Source organism: Diadema antillarum, unplaced genomic scaffold (assembly GCF_040938485.1).
Source record: "Diadema antillarum isolate AM-2024a unplaced genomic scaffold, OU_Dant_1.0 scf00000170, whole genome shotgun sequence".
Taxonomy (NCBI): domain Eukaryota; kingdom Metazoa; phylum Echinodermata; class Echinoidea; order Diadematoida; family Diadematidae; genus Diadema; species Diadema antillarum.
Genome location: NW_027271059.1, coordinates 2,204,222 through 2,225,096, shown reverse-complemented (window position 1 = coordinate 2,225,096; position 20,875 = coordinate 2,204,222). Strand labels below are relative to the sequence as shown.

Sequence of the window (20,875 nt, the reverse complement as noted above, 5' to 3'; positions counted from 1 at the left end):
TTGTCTTTGAAATCCACATGAGTTGAGGGAAGAAAGCTGAGATATTATCATGTTCCTCGTAAATACGTAGAACCTTACATCCTCACCTGATGACAACTAATATTTTTTAATCAATCTATTTGTATTTGGTCTTGATGCGGACTACGGCACACACACACACACACACACACAAAATGACAATATGTATCTTTGCAACTTTTTTACTTAAAAAATAATTGTGTTTGATATCAACATCGTATATTAGCAGTGAAACGAACATGAATAAGAAACTTAAGGTAGCTATATACTTCTCACTTGTGCTGCTGAATAATTTTCACTAAATCGGAAGAGACATATTTATGCCAATTCATACTAAGTACAAAAGTAATATAAAATTCTACATACGCCTACACTGTAAGTCTTACAAGACAACCAAAGTTCTTCTTTGATCAACGTGCTCTTACTCATCAATAATGGCGTGCTTAATTACACAAAGTACACATACGAATAGACAGCATAGCAAAAAAGCTGCAGGCAGTAAACTAAGATATCATAAATTAGTGTTACATTGAACGAACAGAATTTGTAATTGTTTGTTTTAATACATTATAATCACCCTATCCCCATATCTACTTTTATTGCTAAACAAAACAACAATAGTCGCTTGTCTTCGCTTGCTGTTCACACACATACCTATACACGCACAGACAGACAGACACACACACACACACAGGCAATACTTTATAAGAGTGAGGGCGTTGTAATTAAATGCCAACCGCAGTTTCAATAGGAGTACATGTAATTAATATTGTCTGGAAGGCCTCAACAAAAAGGCATAACCTCGAAATGAGGCTATATATTTATTGCAGGTAGTCTCATCAAATTGGTAACTAACGAATCATTACAGAACCAGTTGGAAAATGTCATATTATGGTAAAACGTTTAAACGGTTTGAATATTTAGTCTGTCGTCAGATAGGGACTATGTTAACCGTTCAAATGATACCTCACTTGTTTCCAAGACATTTTAATCTTTCTGAAAGTTATGAAGATAAACGTATACCATCGTTCCATATAATTGTCTTTGTTTCGTAGCTCTCGAACTATTGTTATCGAACCCTTCAACTGAATGAAGCGATGGCAAATCGTTGGCCCCACTTCGGATTACGTTTTCGTGACTTCAATTATAAATGGTGCAAGCTATAGTTAACGATCATTTTCGCCGGAATTTGTCACGTACACTTCGTTTTTAATGTCTAAAAGAAGAGAGCTTTGTGTGCTGATTACTAACTGTGAGGAAAATTATAGCTACCTAGCATCTGTTGCCATGAAAACGTATATTATTTTTTTACAACATAACATCGTATCAAATTCAAGCCTCGTGAAGTTTCCTCTTCTATCTGTGTGTGTTTTTTTATTTGTATGTTGTTGGTTTTTTTTTTTGCTTGTTTGTTTGTTTGTTTGTTTTTTGGCAGATGCAAGTTATCTCCATGCTAGATATAATATTGGCAGATATTTCCTAATCACAAAATACGAAATACAAATGTCAGTCAAAGGAACGCCAATTCATAAGGCTATGTGAGTTGGGCAAACTCTCAAGGTTTCTTTACGCCACAGGGCATTCTTAGTACATGTAGTGAAACACATAACTATATCATAGGATATCAAATTTGAAAACAAATGCTGCTATCGCGAGCTTTTGATCAGACGTCGAAAACAACTACTGTTTTGGTGTGAAGAATGGTAACTATTCTTTTTTTTAAGAAAGAAATTGTAACTGTAGGGACCAGGTGATTGTCATGATTCATAAAAGAGCTCTATCCAGGCTATGAAGAAAATTCACACTTGCTCAAAGAAAGAAATAGAAAACATAGCATATGTTACTTGCACACTGGTTGCTCCGGAATTTAATCCCCCCCCCCCCCAACAAAAAAAAACACACACAAAAAAAAAACCAACAACAACAAACTAAGAATGAAAATGAAGTAACACAGAAACATTTCAACAACAAAACCTGTATCTTTCAGGAACTTCGAAAGATCGATTTGTGGGGGCCAACAAATCAACTGCAAGCGAGAAGGAAATGGGCGGCTAAAACAAACAAACAAACAAACAAACAAACAAACAAACAAACGAGCAAACAAACATAAACACGCAGATACAGAGTGAGAAACACCCACACATACATACATACAAACATACATACAAAATCGTGTTTAATACACGTCATACGCGCATTACGACATGCGTAGCACACACCTTATACGTGGGCCACAAGCTGAGAGGGGGGGGGGGGGGAGACAATCAATGAGCCAGTAGTGATGAGTAGTAATACTCTGAGTGTGTAGGGGAGTGGGTCAAATGCAGGCATAATTATGCCTCGAAGACACTGGAAAAATCTACGGGGTGGAGAGAGATGGGGAGGCTGGGAGAGGGTGATCCGAGAGGAGGGGAGGCACGAGGGCATTTTATGTGTATGTGGGCGTGTGTGTGTGTGTGTGTGTGTGTGTGTGTTTGGGAGTTTATGCCACGGGGTGAAAGCTGCCCAAGAAAGTGCGTCATACCATGGAGCTACACACAGACCGCTGTGTAGTAATTCCATGGTCATAATACCAATGAAGGACGCTCTGCTTCATCCTTTGATGTATAACCCTCGCCTTCGGCCCTGTCGCCCGGTCATCGTGAATGAGTAAGCTGATGATTCAACCTGGCGCCAATGCCAGGCTATTTCGACATGCGTTGCAATCATCTCCCCTCTCCTTAAAAATATCCACTTTTGCTGATGCTTTATTAATACGCGCATCATAAATTGAGAAAGTGCTGTGTTGCATCAGTAACACTGAAACTGAAAGAAAGAGTTCATTCGACGTTAATTCATGGTGCAGTGCGTTCTACCTGAAATGAAAACAATGCATGACTCTGTGTTGCATCATATCGAATGAAATCGAATGAAAAATGTTCATGTAGTAAAGAGCTGGCGGCACGAAATGTCTGTGGCTACAATTAACTGCATTGAAACTCGCAGCGGTTGAGGCAATATGGCGCCCCCGCTGTGGTCCCCAGACTTCTGTTTGTTTTGGCGCGCCCGCCGGGGGATGCTGTCCTTGACATTGCTGTTCTCTAGGTTGCAAATACTTTTCTTCTTTTTTTCTCTACTATACTTTAGCTCCCCCCCCCCCCCACCCACTAGTCTTGGTACAAGACTTGCCTCAGGTGTGTCCGTGAATATTTGCGCATCAAATCCCGTGAGAAATTCGTGTGACACTATTTAGAAGACAAAGAGACGGTTGTTCTGAGCTATAGAGGCAAATAATGTACATACGATCAGTGCACACAGATTAACATAAATTTATGAAAAAAACAATTAGAAGAATACAAATTAGCATAATTATTGGTAGATTTTTTGGAGCTAGAGTCATGTATGCACTATGTAGGTCAATGTGTTTGTACTGGCATCTATGTTCCATCTTTGCATAATTTGCATCGTCATGTCTCATGTTTCTTTCATTTATCAGAAAACTTTTATCCATTGTTTGATATTATATGATTATTTAATTTATAGCAGGTTCCTTCTGGTAAAGCCCCCGTTCCACTATCACGATTTGGACCCCGATCTCTCCCGATCTAGCAGATCGGGAGAGAGCGGCAAAAGCGTACGGGGATCGGAAGCATCGTAGCAGCAGCGTGTGGAGGTCGGGGTTGGAGCGGGCAGTTTTTCAGATCGGGAAGAAATTTTGAACCGGTTCAAAATTTCTTCCCGATCTCCCCGATCAAAATTGACATACAGTAAACCTCGCATGAGTCGAAGCTCTCGGGACTGACAAAAATGCGTCGACTTAAGTGAAATTCGACTCTCGCGAGAGTCGATTTTTTTTTCGACTCACAGTTATGTACATGTAGTATAGGACATTTGCATGCATGTGTGTGTGTGTGTGTGCGTGCTTGTGTGTGTTTGCATTCAAATTTGTCTGTTCTTGAAGATAATGTTCTTATTTTGTTCTAAATTGAACATGGAATTTGTATCAATACTAGTACCTAGTAGTTAAACGTAGTTCGCTGAGAATGTCTGCGCTAATGTGGCAATGTGCATGTGCTATGTCTATGGTGCAACATAGGTAGCCATCTCTGTCAACCTACCCTGAGACAAACACTCTCCCAGGCCCATCCTACCTCCATTGAACAAAACTATACAGCCAGCCGGGCACGCACAAACAAGCTCCACCCACTTGGCCTGTCACTAAAATATTAAAGCAGCGATTGGTTGACCAAGGAGTTCTGGCTTGACATGGATAAAGTATGGATGTGCTGTGTGTATGGATAAAGTACATGGATCGATGTGCTGTGTGTATACATACATGTGTATGTATTCGACATGCGTGCAGAGCGGTACGGTGAGTGTGCATGCTTACCTGCAGCAGGCCAGGGACGGGGTTCTGCGACATGCCGATTATTTTGTTCTCCTCTAAATGTAATGAGAATGCCAGACAAATCTTCTTCGGCTCAAGTGATGTAAACTACGTGTATTTTGTACAAAAGGGACTGACTGTTTTACTTCGACACAGCCGAAATTCGACTCTCGTACTTCGGCTTATCCAAATATTTCTTAGAGAAAATACATAGGGAAAAATCGGGACTTTTTATTTTGCTTCGAGTTAAGTGATTTTCGACTCACTCGACGTCGACTTATCCAAGGTTTACTGTATTTTTAATCGTACGGCAAGCGGGGAGAGCGTAGTGACAGCGTAAACGCAGCGGGGAGAGCGTAATGACGGCGTAAACGCAGCGGGATGAGCGTAACAAGGTCTTTCTGAGCGTAGTAACATCGGCACAAGAACGGGAAGTAATTTTAGCTGTAATTTTCGAAGAAGAAGAAGATATGAAGAAAAAGAAGAGAAGAAAGCAGCGAAGCAGCTACCCAAAAGGCGAAGAAAGAGAGACTGCACGTGATGGTGAAAGAGGAGGAAGAGGACATAGCAGAATTTTGAAGAATATGAAATCATCTACAACTGGAGGAAGACGGACTATAAAAGCAAGGACATCAAGAAAAATCCTTTGAAAAATCAGCACGTCTTTGTTTATACAATGCATTGCTGCAAAAGAACCGTGAGTTGAGGAGGCTCTTCAAGTTCAAGTTCAAGTTGATTTATTTCACTTCCAACAAACAAATAATAAAAAATACAAAGAAACGCTCATATACACAGACGTCATGAAATCAGTACTACAATGCGATGAACAGAATAACGTTGTAAAAGAGATGCAGGCAAATTATCAACAGAGATACAAATAAAAGTTACGTCACTGTGGTAAATGCATACAAAATATTGCTGGAAATGGAGGGGACTGCTAAAAAGCAGAGCTTGTAGTATTAGAATGCAGTCCCCTCATAGAGAAAAATATATAATTGCAAAAAACAACAACAACAAATTTCCCTAAGCGGTAGCAAAAAAAAAAAAAAAGACAGACAGAGTAATACACACATACATGCACACATACGGACGCACATTAACAAACACATGGCGGCTCTCTTGTAAGGAAAAAATTGATGAGAGGATAGAAAGATATAGTAGTGAAGAAGGTAGTAAGTCCGAGGTGGACAAAGGGGGGGGGGGGGAGGAGGGGAGAGTAGAGGAGAGGGAAATGGTGGGTCATAACCAGGGCACTGGAGGCACAGAAGCACGGGCTCGCTGATGAAGAAAGAGTAGTGAGAATAACGAAGCAACAACAACTTTGAAAATCAAAAGTGAAAAAAGAAGAATGAATCTTCGAGGTCCACAGTATATTTCTTCGGTTCTACATGCTAATAAGTTGACTGACTGCTGACCCACAGTCGAATCGGGGTACATCGGGGCACATCGGGCACTTTTCAGCTCTCTGAACGGGGTAACAGCGTGATAAGATCGTATAGATCGTTCAGAGCGTAGATACAGCGTGCATTGATCGGATAACATCGGCAACATCGCACTAACAGCGTAGCTACATCGTTCTAAAGCGTACCGGCAGCGGCAGAGATCGCAATGTCTAATTCCCGATCATCGTAGTAAGAGCGTAGCAAGCACTTGGTAGTCGTAACTGCAGCGTACTTAGAGCGTTCTAACATCGTACTGTGTCCAGATCGGCTCAGGTTTTACCCGATCCTTCCCGACCTGAGAAAATTGTCAAATCGTAGCGAGAACGGCATAGTGGAACGGGGGCTTAACAGCAGTGCAATCTATTGAATCGTATGGACATTGTGTCCAATTCATTTTCTCCCCGTACCAAGTCATACTGACATTATCTGCCGTAATGTACTATTTACAATATGCACAATCAAATAGTAGTATCTACCTGTGATCATTACCATCCTTGAACAGACTGAATAGTGAGTCACTGTGTTAGGGAATCAATGTTCCTATAAAGGAAAGTGTTAAGGGGAAGGGGTTCTGTGTATAAACAGGTAAACACGAATCCTGTCCAAAAGCGGTGACTCACACCAACAGACGGCGCTCTTTTGGAGTAGGCAGGAAGCCACGTCACGTGTTCTACAAATAGAGATTACAGAGATGATATATTTTATACATGCCATTCCCTATAATCCGCTAGCATTTATCATTAATGGTTTTTTTTTTCCATTTCTGGTCTCTCTCATCCAGCGGTAGATCCTCCGTATAAAAACCCCCTTTTCCATGTAATTAAGATATAACAAGTTGTCTAATAACATACAGTATAATCTCTTTGTACTCTCTTTGTCATTTGGGCTTTTTTATTGTAACTGGTAGCAGAAGGAGTGTCATTACCGCCATCATCTTCTATATGTGACCCTGCACCTCAAAACAAACAAAAAAGTCGCCAGACATGAATTTTTAGTTAAGATCATATTCTGAAAGAGCAGAATTTAAGCTTAAAAATGATGTATGACTCAAATCAAATGGACTCTTCTAACCTATCTAAATATTGGAAAGAAAGCACAAACTCGGGAAAAGTGTGAACTGAGAAAAGAGGCTCTGAAGTACAGTGTCTATTCAAGCGCTTAATCTTTACGAAACTGTGCTGGCTGTGCGATGAATGGGACAAAAAAAAAACAGGAAGTAAACCACCAGAGTACCGACAATGACGGGATGATCAGATTAAACTGAAATTAAGCATGCCTCATTAACACATTTTGTCCATAATTAATGCCAACTTTCAAAGCAGTAGCACTATCCTTTCAAAAGTTATTAGAGATGAAAGTGAAGAGTGTGGACAAGGTTTTTCAGAAATGAAAAAGGGATTCTAAAGACACACCTAATCACACTATTTTACCAAAAATATTCGAGATAAACTGCAAAAAAAACCACACTTTTCTGTCCGTTTTATGATACCAAATTTTAGCATAATGTAAAAGAAGACCCGCTCTTTCAGAAAATATGAAAAGTCAAGTTCGGCTAGGTTGACCCATTTCACTTATTTTCAGTTCTCACACAAAATCAGTGTGTGCGACTTTATGTTCGCTTTGAGGTGCACGGTCACAAATATTCATCGTTTTGATAGCTCATGAATAGCTGCTGTCACATTTGCATGTCTCATAGAAAATAGGGGGTGGGGTTCTATTCTCTCCGGCTGAGGCGCTTGGCTACTACGATCTTTCTGCGCTATGATGGCCAGCCTGTGAGGCCTTTGGAAAAAGGCTTGTTATTATGAACGTACATCCGGGCTTTCACTGTGTGTTTCGAATCAGGTGAGGATTCTATAGAATGCCAGCAGTGTACTCAGATGACGTCGTCTAACCCCGCCTTTATGCCGCCTAGTGATCCGGACGCCGTATCGTGCGATGCTCCGCTGACAGTGAACTGTTCCATGCCGAGAGCGTGCAAGGCAAATGTGGTCGAACAGACCTACACGCATGAAACTCGTGAGTACCCGTTTCTACTACAGTATGCAGTGTAGTGTTATAGTAGCTGAACTTGTGGTAGTATTATAAATTAATAAAGGCAATCGATTAGCAAGAGGGATGTATACATTATGGAAGAGGGATTTGTGTTACAAAAGTATAAGTGAAATCTGCTTCGTTCGTTTTTTGTGCTATTGCGATGACAAATTAATGATATCCAAATAGAGTCACAATACATTTTTTTTTCCAAATAGTAATTGTACAAATTGTATAATACATTACGGCCGTAATCTGGCAGAACTGCGTATCTCCTTTAACACATTACGCCAGAAATCGGGTTTAAAGATTCAATGTTACACCTTTCTAAACTGAGATACGATGAGTTGCATTTTTCCTCTTTTCTCGGTCATAATTGGTCTAAAGAATTTATTTCCAGCAAAAAAATGACAATTTGACCTTTTTAAGTAGTAAAAATTACCAATTTAAAAAACTTACGCAGTTCTGCCAGATTAATCGTCGCCAAATTTTTGCGATCGTAATCTGGCAGAACTGCGTATCTCTGGTCACGTGCCCGGGTTGATCAGCCAGAACTGCGTAAGTTTTTGGCCATGCGGGGGGTTTTTCAGGCAGAACTGCGTATCTCTAGGAGATACGCAGTTCTGCCTGATAAGCACGTGTTTCATCAGGCAGAACTACGTATCTCTTTTCGTCGTCAACCACGTGCTTATCAGCCAGAACTGCGTATCTCCTAGAGATACGCAGTTCTGGCTGATAAACACGTGGTTTATCAACCAGAACTACGTATCTCGGTCTATTTTCTGCGGGTTGTCTATCGTATTTTACCATCCACCCTCTTACTATTCAGCGGATGCAGTGTCAAAACAATGAATATTTTAGATCGAGTACAATGTTTTTGAAATATTTGTATTGTATAAAGTCATCATTATTGATTCACATTTAATTTCATTTTATCCATTCATTTGTATGTGGAAAATAACTTGCTTTCCCCAAATGTTGTCAGTCTGTTTCATGTTTCAGTATTATTTAGCGGCACAAGAAGTACTGCTACATCAAAAGCCTGGCTGCTGCTTGGGTTATTGTCGATCTCATGAAGCATTGCATTTGGATTAAGAATAATATTAGACTAGGTTCTAGATGTTAAGCTATATTGTTCATCAAGACTACAGGTACTACACTGTAGACCGTCTAGACCGTAGTCTATTCAGGCCTAACGATACACTAGACATCCAGAGACTAGTAGAGCGGTACATAGGAATCTGCACACGATAGGCCTACTGATCTCATCATTATCCTAGTATTCCTACTCTATGCCCAAAGTAAGAGTAAGCCTAGACCCTTTTGGCTGAAGGCCTAAACTCTATTTAAACTAAAGAATACTAGGAGCTAGGCCTGACTAAAAGTTTATTTACAGCTTTATTAGAAAATAAAAAAATAGACCCTAGTTCTCGTTTGTGTCGACTCCTACTTTAGGCCTTATTGTCACTACAGTACTAACGTTTCAGGGTAGTAGCGTTCTAACCGTTACTATCTACGCAGGCCTATTAAAAACGAACGAGAACTCTCGAACTCTGTCTACTCGATTGTCTAGGTCTATGTAACATCCAGACGTCTATTTTGAGGCGTCATTATAACAGACTAGTAGATCAATGAAAATTAGTTTCTAGATTTTCTAGTCTAGACTCTAGATCTAAACTCTATATCCAGGTAGGGGCTAAATCTCCAGCTAGACTGTTTATTGGGGATCTAGGCCTAGAAGGTACTAATGTTATAGTAGATCTAAGAACAACGTAAAGCCTAACCGGCCTATCTATAATGACTAACGGTAAGTCTATGGTAGCCTATAATGTCTAGTAGTAGTAATGTATAGTCTAGAACACAAATCTAAATCTAAGTTTCAGATCTATTTCTAGGGCTAAATGTTTATAATTTAGCGTTTAACCTGTAGATTCTAGATTCTTCATATTACAAACTTCGAGAATGTCTGGCCGAATCAAATCTAGACAAATAGAAAACTGAGTAAAGACAGAATAACCGGCGATTCAGCCTAAGTTAAGTAACGGTAGGCCCCAGTAGTCTAGTAGGCCCCTACTGCACAACTCTACTGAGAGTACCGGTACGGTGCCTGCATTAAAAAGTAAACTGTAAAAGTGTTAGTATTGGTCAATTTCTGACGTCTGTAGGATTGGATCGAAAATGCCATCGTTATGGACGGTATCCCAGATATTCATTAAACTTCTCGAGATCAATCCCATAGATCCAAGCCCACTAACCGCTTATTACAATGAAAAACAAAATAAGAAGCTATGGTCAATGGATTACAGATATTGTTGTTCGCGTGACCTACGCTACCGCACAGTACATTGATTTCACGTACATTAACAATGGACAAGTGCTGCAGCAGTATTAAGTAGGCCTAGGCCTCAAGTTGACTGGAGCGTGATGTCAGACAAGATGCAAACTATAACGTTTGTTAGATCTAGAAATGCTCTAGGCTTAAAAGACACTAGATTGTAGCAAAACTTATTAGTAAGGCATACCGCATATTGACCTGTTTTGAAGCCTGCCAGTCTATGAAGGGAAAGAAAGTGGCAATTTCCCCCAAGAGTAACGAGGATTATTGCTTTAGCGTGACTGTCGTCGTGTACAATACACGTAGCCGTACGACGTGTCTAGCTAGCTAGCTAGCTAGCTAGGCACTGCTAGCCTGAACGCGCAGCGCGTTCGTCACTACCAAGGTCGCGCACGCGCGTGTTAAGATATACCATGTCCGTGCGGGATGCAGGAACAACTTGGTCCAAGCGTTGTCGTAAGTCGACTTACGCAGTTCTGCCTGATAAACATCGGAAAATTCATTTCGAATCTCGACTTACGCAGTTCTGCCAGATTAATCGCCCTCTCTCCTTAGGAATTTTGCCAAAATCACTTTCTAAAAATAACTTTCTGTACCGATTCACAACTTATTTTTTGGCCCACTTGAAAGAGCATGAGAAAAAACACACAAAACACTCAAAACCTGAAAATCGACCAAAATCGACTTAGGGAGTTCTGCCAGATTACGGCCGATTAATGAATGATATTACTTTATTGATGATGATATCAATAAATAATATTATTATTCAAAAGTAATACCCATTTTTATATTTCATAGCGCACTAGGGAATATTGCACTCGTCAGGCTTAAATTTCTTGGTATCCCATTCATTGCCTTCAAATGTAATTTGACCGTTTGTGTGATATTATGATTATGTTACCTGTCACATCTATGATTCATTTTGTGTAGATTAGCCATCCATTCAGTGATGGGTCATTGTACATAGGATTGCCGAATGCCAACTGACAGTATGCTTCGCTCTTGTTCTTTTTTTTTATTTTCACATTTCTCCTTCCTACGCTCAGTGGGCAATATCTCATTTACTCAAAGGGAGCTGGGATGTAATGAGGGCGGGCTCCAGGGAACTTTCTGCATCTCTGGCGATACGTTTGCCTCCCTCGTCGCAGCCACCGTTGTCGATACACTAAAGGAAATCTTCGAACTGCTTGGTCTGACGTACAGGGGGGTCAGCGGCAGTCTGTGTGTTTGCGACACGGGCGACAACTGCAACGCCATCGGCACCACTACAGCGCCACCTGCGGCAGGAACGACCGTCGCAGCCGCGCCAATCGTAGGAGACGGCAGCCGCGGCGGAGATGCTGGCACTACTGTGCAGACCACGACTCGTGGGGGCGCTATGCACTTCACAATGAACGGGGCGCTCTTGTTCATTGGCACTTCCCTTTCTGTTACGGCTGCTATCAACCTCGCTTAAAGGGGTGGTTTTCCTGGTTTAGCACCAATTACCGTTCTAAAACCAGGGAATAATTTTGGTTACGTGAAATTTTCTGGTATCGTTCGCATCACATCACAAAGATTAAACGAAAAAGACGATGCAATTCTGCCCGATTAAATCGGTATTAGCCCTACTTTATAAAGGCGAGAAGAGGACTGTTATCTGTTAACCAGACAAAATGTGTACATTGACTTGAATTTTATTAACAGCATATTGCATATTGATATAGCATGAAAATACATAAGATATGATAATATCAACTTTTAGAAAAAAAATACAATGATATTCCAGGCATTTACATCTGTATATGCAAATTGTATACTTATCCTATATACATAGGAACAGCAGGTTATGGTGTAGTTTAATTCAGTTTAATAAAGAAATACGAATAAGAATGCATAGACAGATGTATGGACAGAGGTTATGAAAAAAAAAAACCCAGAAGATATTGCTGCTAAAGGGAGAAACCAAAAGTTAGCACAATTGCAAGTCGAGAATAGTTCTCCCATCATACCTACATTTCAAAAAGATAATGCTCACTGCAAGGTCCCCTCTTCAAAAATATACTTTAAAAGTGTATGATATTGAACAAAATTATTCTTCATTACTAAATTTTATCCAACAATTCATTTTTTTTTTCGATTTAACCGAAATGAAAACCTTGTTCTTTCTTCACAAAATGTTGTGTCGTTTCACATTTCGAGAGTCTAAGCAAGGTATGTTCTTTGCCTCTAGACTTGTATGCATAAAAGTAGTAGTAGTAGTAGGAGGAGGAGGAGAAGTAGTAGTAGTAGTAGTTGTAGTAGTAGTAGTAGTTGTTGTTGTAGTAGTAGTAGTAGTAGTTGTAGTAGTAGTAGTAGTAGGAGGAGGAGGAGGAGGAGGAGTAGTAGTTGTTAGTTGTAGTAGTAGTAGTAGTAGTTGTAGTAGTAGTAGTAGTAGCAGTAGTAGTAGTAGTTGTTGTTGTAGTAGTAGTAGTAGCAGTAGTAGTAGTAGTTGTTGTTGTTGTAGTAGTAGTAGTTGCAGTAGTAGTAGTAGTAGTAGTAGCAGTAGTAGTAGTAGTTGTTAGTTGTAGTAGTAGTTGTAGTAGTAGTTCACTATTTCACTATTTCTTTTCGTAGTAATGGGCATTCGTTTTTTTTTTTCTGCTCTTATATACTTTTCATTATTGTTGTTCTAGTTTGCCATACGAAACAAAAATGAATTTCGTAGTTATAAGTATTGGGCATTCGTTTTTATGCTTTACATACCTTTTATTATTGTTGTTCTAGTTTGCCAGACGATACAACAATGAATTTCATGTAGGAACTCAATTTACAATATCGTCTTTGAATCTATACGCCTGAAAAGGAATGCTTTATGTAGATTCCTCCTAATTAGCAAATTTTCCTACTTTAATTTGTTTTATTCCATGGTGTGTACATTCAATTTTTCTTTGATTACTCGTGGTAATTAAGTGGATAAGGAACAGCGAAACCTACAGATACTACAATACACTGTCCCACCAAATTCATTAGCTTTTTAACAGTAATATTTTCTGGGAATACCAGCATTTGTAACGACATTACTCATCATCATTTTACATTTAAATCTCTTTTAATTTTGTATCATATTTTCTTTCTCTTTTTTTTTTTTGCCCCTTCTGTCTTTTGATAGACGTAAAATTGGATGAATACACTTATGGATTCCACTGTGTCAAGCCAAGTACTAATACGTATTGTAACCTTGTTGGATTTAGATGTGTGTACCTTTTGTTAATATCTTTGAGATATTTGATGTAAAATACAAATAAAGCAATACATCGCCATTCTTACTTCAAAGCGTGTATGTAATGTCGTTTTCGTTGTGCGATGCAGTGTGCAGTGAAGGAAAAACGTGCTCCTGAACGTTACGAATGAGTGATAGCCTGTGATTGAATACAATAATTATTCTGGTGAATGCAAAGGTGTAGGTTGTGCTCTTCCCTGTCTCACGGTCGTGATTAACCCGTTGAGGACGAGTCCTGAGTATATTCGGGCATGCAGGTGTCTTAATGGAAAATGTGTATTGTAGCATAATCAAACCGTCCTCAACGGTTAATCATGAATTTAGTTATCAGTAGTTTCATTCTATATATCATATTCATGACTGCGCATTAACAGAGCAGAGCGTTCTTGACAAGTTTGCTGTACAATGGAAACAGCCTTATAGATAGGAATTAGTGGAAAACAATGATAATAACAATAACTTCTTGTAACATATTTCAGCAAGCAATGTCATGTAATTGATACGATGGAGTATCACATGAAGTATCACATACATACACAAACGCACACGCACACACCGATTGCACAAAACAGACCTACTGTTCATTTTGTACCTAATACGGGAGTTCTGGAATTCATTGATAACAATTATCACGAAATTTAAAGGGGAAGGCTAGTAACTGATCAGTGGGAATTAGTGGAAATGCTGGGAGATGATTGTTCCAATCCTTATGGGATTCATTCAAGAGTTCATTGTATATCTATTGTTGTGTGAAAATGATTTGCTTCAGAACGGTCTCATATTCAAGTAATGTGCAGATTAATGCTCCGTCACTGACCAGGGACTCTAACCTGGAAGCATCTCGCGGCATTTCCACTGATTCCCACTGATCAGTTACTAGCCTCCCCCTTTAAATCATCCGAAAATACACCCGGTAAAAACAAAAGCAAAAGAAAAAAAAGAAAAATAAACAAGAAACAAGAAAGAGAGCCTTTTCCTGTTCAAATTCTTCAGGCAAGACTGCCGTAGAACCAAATGAAATGTTAACTTGAGAACAATTTGACACCGCTTTCATTTTGGTAGGATGATAATGATGACTTGAAGGACAAGTTCACCTCCATACACATGTGAATTGAGTAAATGCAGCAATATTAGTAGAACGCATTAGTGAAAGTCTGAGGAAAATCGGACAATCCATTCAAAAGTTACGAATTTTTAAATTATCTTTGCAGTCACTGCTGGATAAGAAGACTACCACTGTGTATGATGTTACATGCCTATAAGGATATAAGGGAAATATAAAGAGAATTTCACAAAATTTATTTTATTTTTTTTTTCAAACAATGCACACTTCCTCAACCTGTCACTGCATGTATGTTAAGGGTAATATTATTCCCCTGCCTTCTAAAAGAGGCAAGACAAGCGTTCTTTTATTATGCGAGAAAGGTGGAAATATGTTGATTTTTTTTTTATATTGCTTTGTATCGTTGTACACATGTGACATCACAAGCTGTAGTAGTCTTCTCATCCAGCAATGACTGAGAAGAAACTTCAAAAATCCATAACTTTTGAATGGGTTGTCCAATTTTCCTCAAACTCTCACTGATGTTTTCTTTTAGTAATGTTGCATTCACTAAATTCACGTGTCTTTGAACGTGGACTTTCTCCTTGAAAGCGCAAAATCAATAATTGCCAAAGATTGACAATAATGCACAAATATGAATACGTGCACGTCCTCATAAATACCGAAACAAAATAGCAAACTTACGAAATGAGAGACAATAAATTAGAGACAGAATAAGTAAATTAAATCATAAGATTGGGAACGAAGCCTCTATTGAGTCCAAATCTATATCGGATCTGAGTAGTCTCAAGGATTATTGTGTCCTGAAATTGTAGGCTGATTTATTGTAATGCCAGTTTACGGTTCCTATAGTGGACAGTGGTGTGGTAGCGTGTGCAAGTAGGAACACTGCATTGCCGGGAACACAGTGACATTTTGTGGGGATCAAATGGGTATTCCACTCGTGCCGTTCCTGAAGAGGCGTCCGAACGCAGAGTGACATTCAGCATGCACTGTTGACGCACTGTACTGATTGACATTTTTGGTGGCTGAATAAGGTTTTGATTTTAAAGGATGAAAGACTGTAGGGTAAGAAAGTACTATTCAACTGGTTACACTGAAGACGGAAGGAACATTCTTTTTTATATGATTATATTCTTCTTTTTTAGATGCCGTGAACCATGCACACTTTTATTAGGCTTTGATTTACTCTTTTGTGCAATAAGACCGATTTCCAATGAGTTTGACTTTTAGGGAACATTTTTTTTTCTCTTTCCTTTTATTTTGCTTATTGGAACAGTAATATGACTGTGTTCACCCATAAGGAAATTCTGTCCCTAAGTTCACATTCCCAGTTAAAAGACAAATACATTACCTTTGATATGTATAATAGATGTTTAATGGTTATCAAAGTCTCGTATTAAAAAAAAATGAATAAAAAAGATGCTTTCCTTTGCTAAGTAACAGTGCCACATTATTTTTTGTATTTTTTTTATATTTGTCCCTTCGGAGAGAAATGTGTGTGTGTGTGTGTGTGTGTGTGTGTGTGTGTGTGTGTGTGTTTGTTTGTGTGTGTGGTCGTATGGGCGTAAAAAACACCGATCAAAACCATGCAACGCCATGTTTGCTAATAAGTACAAATGAATAACATTGTCCTTTCTCACTCTTTCCCATCTACTTTCTTCTAATTGTCCAGTTGGCGCCATCACTTGTAATATGTGTATGGAGATGTCTTCTACAAACGCGGTTCTTCAAGCTGGATTAGCTGCAGCCGAGGGTGCGGGGGCCGAAGGTACTGGCGCGCCCACGTCAATGTCCTGCCAGACACCTGTTCCGATGACCTGTGACAAGTGCATGACGCAGCAATTCACTTTCACCTTCACCAGCGATACATGTAAGTATACCATACGACTTTCGCCTTCTGAGCCTTGGGCAGTAACTTACCGTCTGCGGCGTAGACAGGTCCTCAGACCCCCGAGGGGGGGGGGGGGGGGTGTTGCGGCCCAAAGGGGCAATCACAATTTCTTGTTCTTATAACCACACACATACACATATAGTTAAGGGTAGATTCTGAAAGACCAGACACGGTAAGCCATAGAATTATGCATTGCTTTAAAAATGGACTTTCCTTACCTGTCTAAAAAGTGGAAAGAAAGTACACACGAGAGAATAGTCTTTAATGAAAAATGAGACTTGTAATTCAGGGTCTATTCAAGTTCTTAATCTCACCAAGTGTTGTTATCTGTGCCATAGATAGGACAAAACAGAATGTAACTCACAGAAGGGATTATCAGATTGAGCTATCATTGTACAGCGTATTGGGACATATTATTCGTGACCGATACAAATTTAGAATCAGTACCATTTTTTCACTGTCTCCCAAAAGCTATTAGAGTTGAAAGTGAAAAGCGGGCTTAGGGACTTGAGAAAATCAATTAAAAGAGACATCGTAGAAATGATTTTTCGCACTCGTCAAAAAACGTGCTTTGAATATTTAAAGCAGCAAAATACAAAATTTTCGGTCTGCCTCAGACCTTCGTCAGTGTAAAGACAATGATATACAATGATAAACACGTTTATCATTGTCATGGATATCCAACGAGAAGTTTTTTATTACAAAATTTTCGGTCTTCCTCAGACCCTCGTCAGTGTAAAGACAATGATATACAATGATAAACTTACAATGACGCAGCTAGGCTGTACACTAGTGACCCGAGCAAGGACAGCATACTTGGTGAAGACAACTTCCCCCCCCCAAAAAAAAAAAAAAAAAAAAAAAAAATATATATATATATATATATATATATATATATATATATATATTTATATATATAGAGAGAGAGAATGCATTGGTGCTTTTCTGTTTGACTCTGAAAGAAAGTGAGATTTTTTTTTTCTCCTCCATTGTGATAATACTTTGCTTTAGTCGTATGCTAATCAATTTAAAAGAAATAAGGAAATGGACAAAGGTACAGGACATTGAAAAGATGCATGAAAAGATTGAATTACCTATAACACAATGTTTTCTCTCTCACTTATCTCTATCTGTCTCTCTGTCGTCCTCTCTCTCTCTCTCTTTTATGCTTCCTGCTGACCATTCGAACCCAATAGACGGTGACGGTACCCTTACAATGACGCAGCTAGGCTGTAGTGACCCGAGCATGGACAGCATGCTTGGTGCAGACAACTGCCTCCCCCCGCAAATGGTAACCGTGATTGCGGATCAAATAACGCAGTCAGCGGGCCAGGAAGGCAACTTGCCACCCGGCATCACAGTCACCGATACCACTGGCTCCCTCTGCGTGTGCGATACGGACAACTGCAACGTCGTGCCGGGGGCAGCTGCCAGCAACCCCACCAGTGCTGCTCCGTCCATGATGGCTGGCTCAGCCGAGCCGCAGGCTGGAGATGGTGCCGAACAGGACACCACGATGCAGACAACGACAGCGGGCGCTGTGCACGTCTTGGCGAGTGCGACTGTGCTGATTAGCTCTTTGCTTAGCGCCATCGTTTTCCGAGCCGTGTGATTGGATGATTGTGTCACCCAATAGGCAAATAGCCCCTGCTGTTGCTTCTCTGTGGCACATACATGATAGCATAGGAAGTGTTCACATGATTAATATTTAAGATTATACGATGTAGTTCTTTTTAACAAATCAATGCAAGTTTACAGCAAAAATATCATCTAGATTTTAAAGAAACATTAGGAAAATTTCTATATAGGAAATATTCCTTCAAAAGTAGATGTACGATAGTTTGTTACAAGAGCCGGTACATTTAGCTCGTCTTGATGCTTTGTATTGGAACACTTCCTACACAGAGATATCTATTGTGAATACGTAATAACCATTTCTGTTTGCTAAGAAGTTCACATAAAACGATAGTTTATTAATAGTCGATTTTATTAATCGGTGTGCATTTCAGAGCTGTAAATGCAAGCCAAAATCACTAAATATACATGGGCTACCTATATCGGTGATAACCACTAAAAAAATAACAATTGAAGTGTTTTTTTTTTCGATTAATTTACATTTGCTAAGATTAATACAAATAAACTGATTTTCTTGTGTCAGATAGGAATGAAATCTGTTTGTCTTTTACTTTAATTGCAGTTTAATCAGATGCAAAGCTGTGTATTTCAGGAGAACTGCAGTGAAAATATATACATAGTGTAATAGTGTCATATTGGAAACATTTCTGATTGATTGATATCAGTGTTCTCATGTCATCGTAAACCTCGCAATACAAAATTCAAGCCGTTGTAGGCGGTCATCAAGGTTCGTGTATTTTAGATGTAGTGAACATAAGGTAGGAGATGAGCTGCCCATTGACGATCTTTGGTAGCATAAAATCTCGAAAAAATGGATCATCATTCTTGTTGTTGATATGTACTCTTTTGCCTTGGCTCGTGATGCGTCATACTCCTGAAGGATTCAACTGACAGCAGGTTAGACATGATATAATGAAGGAGTGTGAGGCAACACTTTTTCAATGGTAACAAAAGAGGAATAATAAAAAGTTCTGTTTTTCTTCGCAGGAAAAGGGAGAACGATAACGATTATAGTAAAGATTTGTCTCTTTTTCTTTGTGCTTCCTTTTCCTCATGTTCAAATATGCTATTTTCTCCTTCCTTTATTTCTGTCGTCTAGAGTTTGAAATGTATTTAATACTTACAGTCAGCTCCGTTGGTATACAATCATAGAATACCATGCCTCTCGGAGAGATTTTAATTGATTGTGACGTCTTGTAGATAATGATTGTGAATGTAGAGACTGAGTTGCCTTTCATTCGACATGTTCGACATGGCAATAAAAAAGCATCTCTTGCCTCATGTCATTGAAAGGGTGAACAGTACTTGTACATGTGCAGTTGGATAATGCCTTCTCAATCAGGTATAATATACAGGTAATCATTTCTTACTCGGATGTGTGATTAATTACTGCAACAAAAGATCCTGTTCTTCACGAAAGATTACGCACCAATCTTCCTTCTTTCACGCCTTGTTAAAAAAAAAAAAAACTCTAATAATTGTATAACATGACTGTAAATAAGCTGCCCCGCATGCGTTTCAGTCCGGTTTCAGCAATTCGGACATTGATACATGACGTGTATTACTTGAATGCCTTTGCATTAAGCATCGTTTTAACATCTAAATGCAAACCCATTGTTCAACAAATAATTGTCAATTCGACCAAGGTAGTAAAAATATGAATTGAATTACGGTGCATGTGTCGTTGCTTCATAAAACAGAATATGTGGTGATGTAATGATGTATCATCCTGAAAGTCCGTTATATGAGTACTAATCTTTGAGTTAATTGTGCCTACAATCGGTTTCATTTCAAAGGGAGACATCCACGGCACGTTTTCGCCGAACTCCCAACCAATGATTACGGGTTTGTATAAATCGGAAATATTATCACTTTTTTTTTTTTTTTCAAAGCAGAGTAGGGCATGATGTCAGTTATTGTAGCGACCAACCCACAAGCTTTCGATTTTATAGTGGTATCGATCTTATGGCTGAACATCTTCCCAATCGTCATGATCGATGAAGGTTTCGGGTATCTGAGGATCGTCTGTTCTTCATAACACAATGGTTGTTGCCGTTCAAATCTCCAAAGCATTTGAAGTTACCTGCCGAGAATACCAGCAAACATTAGTATGCAAAGACGAAAGACTGATGTTTATGACTACCGGGATTGGAGTCGTTCTATCATGAAATTATTCTAAATGCTGAAATCTTGTAGAACTAATTACAATCGTACCTCGAGAAGCAGTCATATTGAATCATAGTAAATTAATTATTTTTTCCACATTTTGTCACTTTTGTGTATATACCAAATATCAGCCTGTACATCTGTGAATCTTGTCTCCTCCATACTATTGATTGCGGACGATACTGAGTGTTAGTGTATAGGTTCGTTTGTCGACTAGATAGCAAATGAAATAAAGTAAGAGTGACAAAAAATTTTATTTTTTTCTCCTCGTTTCAATTTTATTAACCTTTTCTTTAAAGGGTTGCCGAGCTATAAATGAGAACGTACAGTCAGCTGTAGTAAGAGTAACAGAGTATGACGCCTATATTATACAGGAAATAAGTTTACATGGTTATCCTAAAATTCCATTTAGTTTCTCTGTATTCCTCGTCATTTCTTGTCAGCCGGGTACTCATCATTAGCATAAATGTATAATATATATATATATATATATATATATATATATATATATATATATATATTGTGAGGTATATATGATATATATGTTTATCATATATATACATATGTATATATAATCATGATTATAAGATACTCCTTTTCTAACTTTTCCAAATTTAGGAGACACAACTCGTCATGAAATCTTAAAGGGGAAGGCTAGTAACTGATCAGTGGGAATCAGTG

At 38.9% G+C, this 20,875-nt stretch overlaps 2 protein-coding genes across 3 annotated transcripts in view; both read left to right on the top strand.

Moving 5' to 3' along the window:
• The window catches only part of LOC139722757 (uncharacterized), a 55,986-nt gene extending 35,528 nt beyond the window's left edge, over positions 1-20,458 (top strand). For both annotated transcript variants that reach the window (XM_071634044.1, XM_071634045.1), the window contains exons 3-4: positions 16,175-16,372; positions 17,590-20,458. In XM_071634044.1, coding sequence (XP_071490145.1) covers positions 16,175-16,372; positions 17,590-18,005 — 614 coding nt within the window. In that variant the 3' untranslated portion in view covers positions 18,006-20,458. The remainder of the gene's footprint in view (positions 1-16,174; positions 16,373-17,589) is intronic.
• LOC139722727 (uncharacterized) lies at positions 7,686-12,496 on the top strand. Its single transcript, XM_071634016.1, has 2 exons — positions 7,686-7,845; positions 11,242-12,496. The coding sequence occupies exons 1-2, from the start codon at positions 7,707-7,709 to the stop codon at positions 11,649-11,651; spliced, it is 549 nt and encodes a 182-aa protein (XP_071490117.1). The 5' UTR covers positions 7,686-7,706; the 3' UTR covers positions 11,652-12,496.
• Positions 20,459-20,875: the final 417 nt, after the last annotated feature.

Excerpts from the sequence above, each read along its gene's own strand:
- LOC139722727 (XM_071634016.1), top strand. The coding sequence starts at position 7,707 with ATGACGTCGTCTAACCCCGCCTTTATGCCGCCTAGTGATCCGGACGCC. Across the intron at positions 7,846-11,241 it reads GACCTACACGCATGAAACTC|TGGGCAATATCTCATTTACT; the intron begins GTGAGTACCCGT and ends TCCTACGCTCAG.